At 57.0% G+C, this 7212-nt stretch overlaps 1 protein-coding gene across 1 annotated transcript in view; it reads left to right on the top strand.

The window, feature by feature from the left end:
• The window catches only part of TACR2 (tachykinin receptor 2), a 16610-nt gene extending 9421 nt beyond the window's left edge, over nt 1-7189 (top strand). The window contains exons 3-5 of the mRNA XM_006760927.2: nt 1211-1364; nt 2592-2788; nt 5981-7189. Coding sequence (XP_006760990.1) covers nt 1211-1364; nt 2592-2788; nt 5981-6197 — 568 coding nt within the window. The 3' untranslated portion in view covers nt 6198-7189. The remainder of the gene's footprint in view (nt 1-1210; nt 1365-2591; nt 2789-5980) is intronic.
• Nucleotides 7190-7212: the final 23 nt, after the last annotated feature.

Genomic DNA, 7212 nt, shown 5'->3' with positions numbered 1-7212 from the left:
GACTCCCTGCTGCAAAGCCGGTCCTGTAGTGACAGGATCCCATTTTCTGGCTCAGGGAGGGATGGAGAGCAGACTCTTCTGGAGGTCACCATGCAACACAGCCCCGTTCCTGCCTCCTCTAACACCTGCCCTCCAACACCACCCCTTCCTGGTCCCCATCTGCCCCAGGCACCAGCCAGAAGAGGGCGGCGCTGTGGCCTCAGTATTGGTGAAGGCGCCATTCCTCTGAGAAGCCTGTTCCTGGGGACTGTTCAGTTTCGAGGGCAGGCCCTGCCCGGGGACTCGTCCCTACCCTGCACCCCACCTTCTCAGAAGGACTCCCTGCTGCAAAGCCGGTCCTGTAGTGACAGGATCCCATTTTCTGGCTCAGGGAGGGATGGAGAGCAGACTCTTCTGGGACTGGCCACTGGGAGGCGGTGTTCCCCACGTTATCTTCCTGGTCCCCATCTGCCCCAGGCACCAGCCAGAAGAGGGCGGCGCTGTGGCCTCAGTATTGGTGAAGGCGCCATTCCTCTGAGAAGCCTGTTCCTGGGGACTGTTGAGTTTCGAGGGCAGGCCCTGCCTGGGGTCTCGTCCCTACCCTGCACCCCACCTTCTCAGAAGGACTCCCTGCTGCAAAGCCGGTCCTGTAGTGACGGGATCCCATTTTCTGGCTCAGGGAGGGATGGGGAGACTATTCCGGACTGGCCACTGGGAGGCGGTGTTCCCCACGTTATCACCGGCCTCCCCGCCCTGAGAAGGGGCAGTGGGAAGGCAGGGTACCAGCACCTGCTCCCTGGGGCTGGTGCACACCCACGATTCAGGCAACACTTGTACACACCTGTGGTTCTGGAAGGAGAGATTCCGAATTGTGAGCAGCGATGGGGGCGGATAAGTAAGTTTACTTCCTCCTTTGTGCTTACTGACATTTTAAGTTTTAAACAAATGTATGACTTGGTTAACTTCTTCCTTCCCACTGACTCCCTTTTTGGTGCTTGACTATCACGGGCGGACGCAGGGCTAGCACTGGTTCCCTCCTGCAGCCGGAGAGACCCCTGTGGGCAGGTGCTGGCTGAGGTTGCCTTATTTATCCATCCTCCTTAACTCAAACTAAGGCCTGGGGCGGGGGGGTGCGCGCCAGAGGCGCCCGCGGGATCCTGGGGACTGAGGACTGGCGAGGCCGAAGTCGCCCCCGTACCACCGGTGCCCAGGCCCTTGGCTCTCCCTCCAGGTACCACCTCGCCGTGATCGCCCTCATCTACTTCCTGCCCCTCGCGGTGATGTTCTTCGCCTACAGCGTCATCGGCTTCACGCTGTGGAGACGCGGGGTACCCGGGTACCATGCTCATGGCGCCAACTCCCAGTACCTGCAGGCCAAGAAGAAGGTGGGCTGGTTGGGGGGCTGGATGGGGAGGGGCAGGCCCGCAGCCTCTCTTCTGGGCTCCAGGCCCGCCCTCAGGGGGGCGCCGCGGAGCACAGGAGCCACAAGTCCTGGCCGGAGCCTGAATTCGTTCTTCCAGGGCAGGCCGACTTGCCCTTGGTCTTGAGGTAAACACAACGTTAAAGGAACTTCCCAGAATGTTAGGGAAATCCTAAAGCCCCACGGAATTTCAGAGACCTCCAAGCACCTTAGAATGACAGTAAAATCTTGCACCGCTGAGTCAGCAGAATGTTGAATCTAAGAAGCCCCGCAGAACGCCAGGAGGCTCCTTGCTAGGATCACAGAATTCTGATGCTGGAACTGCAGCCCTCAGAGGTCACGGAGGTTGGGCTGCCTCCCGGCCACATCATCCGCCTTCAATTTCCAAAGGAAGGGCCAGTGTTCCCCCTCCTCCCTCCCACGCAGGCCCCCAGAGATCCTGGTGCAGGCTCAGAGCTTGTCCTTGCCTTGCCCGCTTCCTGTGAGGCAAGCAGGCAGGTGGTAGGTTAATCACATCGTGCATCAGGTCGAAGTCTCAACTTCTCAACTACTATTTGGACATTTTCAGGGCCATTCAGGGAGATGGTTGGGTATAGGACACCATGTGGGTGTTCCTCTGCATGGAGAGCTGGTCTCCATTTGCCAGCCCGGGCCTGTCTCCCATCCCTCATGGGGTACTGGGCTGTGCTCAAGGGCACCTGCTGAAACCAGCCATGGGAGTAGGGGGGCAGGGGGTTTAGCTAGGCCCTGGGCACAGGCTGGGGTCCCACGTTGGAGCCTCATACCTATGGATAGAAGGGCTGTGGCAGACACAGTCCCCAGGGAGGGCAGCAGGACTGGAGACCCATAGCTGGCATAGGGACTCCCAAAGGATGGGGTTAGGAGTGAGCCTCATCCACAAGGGATCCAGGGCGCCTGTTAAAGGAAGTGGCCACTGAGTTGGGATTCGGGGAGTGAGGGCTTCAAAGGAAAGACAGCAGGGTGGGCAGGGGGACCAGGCTGAGCAGAAGCCCTACACGGAGGGCCCAGGAGAGAGCAGCGGGTGCCCCAGGGGACTGAGGCCATCGAGGTAGACAGGACCTGCTTGCTGAGGGCTTCCCAGGCTGGCAAGAGGGGCACCCCACCCCGCCCTGGGGAGGATGGGGGCTCGGGGCTTCCAGGTGAGGGGTGACCTAAGCCTTTCCCTGCACAGTTTGTGAAGACCATGGTGGTGGTGGTGGTGACGTTTGCCATCTGCTGGCTGCCCTACCACCTCTACTTCATCCTGGGCAACTTCCAGGAGGACATCTACTGCCACAAGTTCATTCAGCAGGTCTACCTGGCGCTCTTCTGGCTGGCCATGAGCTCCACCATGTACAATCCCATCATCTACTGCTGCCTCAACCGCAGGTGAGTCCTCATCCGCCCCTCTCCTCAGCCCTCAGGGCCCCACGGCCGGGCCCTGTCTGGCCTTCCCTGAGCAGCTTGAGCCTGTGCCCTGTGTCCTTGTGCCCCCTAATCCCCGTGGGATTGCCATCCTCACAGTGAGCCCACAGCACCCTCCTCCTGGTGTGAGCCCGCCTCCTCCCCAAAGCCTTGCCCCCTTGTTCTCACCATGTGCCTGCTCCTGCTCTCTCTTCTGAGGATACATCTGGAACCAGGAGAGGGAGGGACCGAGAGATGGAAGGAAGGGGAGACGCAGAGAGGCAGAAGGACAGACCGAGAGGGAGGAAGGAAGGAGCCAAGTAAAAGACTTCATCTGTTCTGACATTTTTAAAAAATATATTTTTATTGTTTTCAAAGAGAAAGATAGAAACATCAATGATGAGAGAGAATCATTGATTGGCTGCTTCCTGCACACCCCACATGGCGGATTGAGCCCACAACCTGGGCACGTGCCCTGACCAGGAATCAAACCGTGACCAGGTCGACGCTCAACCACTGGGCCATGCCGGCAGGGCTGCTCTGACACTTTTAAGAGCTCCTGCAATGAGAAGAACCAAGGACTGTCCCTGGGCGAGGAGAGCACCAAGCAGTGGGGAGCACAGGATCGGAGACCCAGAGCCGAGCCTGGCGGAGGGGCAGCCTGCTCCCTGGGAAGATCACGGTGCATTTCCTGCCCTCGAGGGGCATTCAGGGCAGCTGGGATGTGACTTTGGCAGAGACAGCCAGGGAGGATGGAGCCACGGCCTCGGTCCTCCCTGACCCCACCTGGTTCTCCCCACTGTGCTGCTGAGGAAGCAGAGCCGCAGAGCCGGGCTGGCATTTGCTCTGGGCACTGGGAGAGGTGGGAGGGGCTGGGCCAGGCAGAAACCCCCGCACCCAGGAGCCCTGCTTGCAGAGCAGGCCATGCAGCCTCAGGAACCCCGAAGGTGGGGTCAGGCCAGAGGAGCTGAGAGGTGGACACTGAGTCTGACCTTAGCTGAGAGTATAATGGGCAGGGTTAGCCCCGGGCCTCTTTGCTCATGCCTTTTTGTCACCTCCCTGCCCACATGTCCAAGCCACTCATGCCATTAGGGTCTTTGCTGTTCAGACATCCTGCCCACAAGGGGAAGGCCAGAAGGACGTGAGAAAACTATACAGTGTTCTGAGTGTTTAATGGGTGCCAGAACCCTCAATTGTCTCCTGCAAGGTAAGCAGATAATAGAGGGAGCGAGGTGTTCATTCCCATTTTACAGATGAGGAAACTGAGTCTCAGAAAAGATGACTTTTTTCCTAAATTCACACAGCAAGCAATGGAGCCAGCATCCATGTCTCTCTAAGACCTGTAATCTTATCCCCACACAACACATCTCTCTTCCATGCAGCTTGCAGAACTTGGGGACAGGGACTGTCACACGAGGGGCCACCAGCACGCAGTGTCTGCTACCAGAGGACACAGTCGCGAGGGCTCTGCTTCCCCAAGGGACTCCATCCTTGTCCTTCTGGTTATTCAGGCCAAGAACCTGGGAGTCATCCTTGATCTCCTCTCGCAGGCCACCTCCCCTGAGACAAGTTCCTGAGACAAGTTCAGGGTCATTCAGTGTTTGATGACACCGGTGCCCCTGGCAGGGACCTTTGTGGAGAATATGACCCCCCAAAATACTTGTTGAGTGCTCCAGGCACTTAGGAGACACCAGTGAACAGAAACAACGCTCCTTTCCCTCCGGGAGCTGACATTCTAGCGAGGGGGCCAGACAACAAGCAGACATAGTGAGGACATGAGGCATGAGGTGGTAAGTCCTACGGAAAAGAGAAAACACGAGAGCTGGGTAAGGAGGATAGGAAGGGCTGGGGGAGGTGTGGGCATGGGGTACAATTTTACAGGGTGGTCAGGGTAGGCCTTCTGGAGGAGTCTTTTGAGCAAAGACTTGAAGGTTGAGCGGACCGTCTGGGCAGAGTTCTAGGCAGAGGGAACGGAACAGCCAAGGCAAAGGCCTTGGGGCCAAGGGAAGGACTTGGCCGGTGCTCTGACCTGGGGAGCCCTGTGGGGCTGAGCCCAGGAGACACGCTCTGACGTCCCTTTGAAAAGAATCCGTCTGGCAGCTGTGCCGGAAGCGGACCACAGCACAGCAAGGGGAAAGAGGGAGACGACGGTTAGGCTAGCGCAGTAATCCAGGCGACGACGGTGGGTTTAGACTGGGGTGAGACGGGGTGAGTCTGGATATTGCTAAGGCAAAGCCAACAGAGTGGATGGAGGGGAGGTGGCCTGCGAGAGGAGATCAAGGATGACTCCCAGGTTCTTGGCCTGAATAACCCGAAGGACAAGGATGGAATTGTCAGTTGTCAGGAACTGAGATGCGGAGGACAGTGAGGAAGGGGTGGGGAGGGTGATGGTTAGCTCAGGCGGGGACGTGCTGAGCGTGGGTGCGAGGGGCAGAGGCCACTAAGCTCCCTCAGTAAAGGCATTTGTTGGGCCGCTCCGTGGAGTCTTGTAGAGCCACAGGCAAGGAGCGAAAGTCAGACCTGCTCTTCTGGACCATGGAACCGTGTGGTTCCTGGGAACAGGCAGTAGTTCTCCCCCATCTCGGCAGTCACGCAGGGTCTCCTCTATTTCTCCTCCTCCCCGACAGGCCAGGGCTCGCTACGCCAGCCCATTTCCTCCACTCCCGACCGGCTTCCTCCTATCCCCAAGTTGTATGTGGATCTCTAGTTACATCTCAGTGATGCCGAGGAGTTATTTTTTATGCAAACGTACCCAAACTCCATAGCTCCAAGTGTATGTTTTCTTGGGAGAGCACTCTTATTCCACCCAACATTGCCAAAGCCCCAATTTTTTAAGACTCCTATGAACATTCCTTTACAAGTCAGTGAACAAGCCAAACAAGAAAAACTGTTGTTTCTACATAGTTTATACTTGGTTTCTTTTTGTCTGTTGGTTATAACAAGTGGTGTCCTTCGGCTCGGTCACCCACTTCCATCACTAGACCTAGCTTCCGATTGCTCCTGGCTATTTCAAAAAATCAAATCTACTAAGGACTGTGTCTCCTAAAGATAGGGTTCCTGGGAGTGAGGCAGTGACTTTCCTCAAGGGGAGCTGGGCTCCTGGAGGTGGGGGAAACCACACGACAGCGCCTGTCACTGTGCCCTCACCCCCTGCTCCAGCTGCTCTCCATCCTGCAGGTTTCGCTCTGGATTCCGGATCGCTTTCCGTTGCTGCCCATGGGTCACGCCAACCGAGGAGGATAAGATGGAGCTGACTCACACGCCCTCTCTCTCCAGGAGGGTCAACAGGTGTCACACTAAAGAGACTTTATTCATTAGTGGGGATGTGGTCCCATCTGAGGCTACCAGTGGGCAGGCTGGGGGTCCCCCAGATGGGGTGCCTCCTGAATCCTGAAGCCTTGTGCCTGGCTGCAGGGTGAGGCTGACACCCTCTGAGAAGCAGCAGGTCAAGAGACGAGATGTAAAAATCTGGCCCATGCCTCACCCTTCAACACGTGGATGGAAAAACAAGACGGGTCTGGGAACTCTACAGCGGATGCTAACTTTAAGGGGACCCAGCCTTCCCTCTCAGTGCTTCGGGGGACCCAATAGGAGCCAAAGACGACAGTCTGAGTGAACACATCTAATCCAGGGGCAAGCTCAGACGCCTTCCTGGGCATTCAACATCATGTGTAAACTGGACCCGGTATAAGAGGAGAAGTGCCAATATGACGATAAAAGGCCATTGGTTTCCAGTGTTGGGGTAACCGGGAATAGTGGGGACTGTGGCAAATGAGAGGACCTAGGTATCCAACGAGGACAGTAGCTGATCGGCTCTGGACAAATGCTGCCATGTGGTAGTGGGAGCTCATTGCTGCCAGATCTTCTAAATCCAGAGAAGCCAGAAATCCAAATGTGTGAGGCTTCCGGACTGGCTGCATTCGGCCCACGTGTTTATAAATGTTGGGTAAACAAAACGAAACTCACCTGTGGGCAGCACCCAACAAGACACGGATTCTTCTCCGGCGAAAAGGTCAGAAGGTGCTTGTTCGGCAAAGCGGCACCTACCTGGTGTGAGTCAATCCGCGGCCTCTCTGCTCAGCATCTAAGAACTCAGATCCAGCCCGGTAGAGATGGTGGTAGAGTCCAAGGAATTGAAAACTGGGGAGTAAATAGGAAGCAAAGGGCGCCCCAGCCGTGCTGCCTCAGACAAGTCACTCGGACCCTCGGCTCCTCCCCCCCCACCTCACCCCCCCGTGCGGTGTGCGGGGAGGATGGTGCCCATAAACTACCAGGCCAAGCACAGGTTAAGTGCTTAATGGACAGCAGCCGTGGTCTTCGTTACTGGCATGCCGGCCGTTTTACATGAATGGGCAACACAACTCTCACCCCCACTTCCACAGCAAGAAGGTGGCAGCCAGAAACCACCA

The sequence above is a fragment of the Myotis davidii genome, unplaced genomic scaffold, assembly GCF_000327345.1.
Source record: "Myotis davidii unplaced genomic scaffold, ASM32734v1 scaffold134, whole genome shotgun sequence".
Taxonomy (NCBI): Eukaryota; Metazoa; Chordata; class Mammalia; order Chiroptera; family Vespertilionidae; genus Myotis; species Myotis davidii.
The sequence above is the reverse complement of the archived record's forward strand: the minus strand, read 5'-3'. Positions and strand labels throughout refer to the sequence as shown.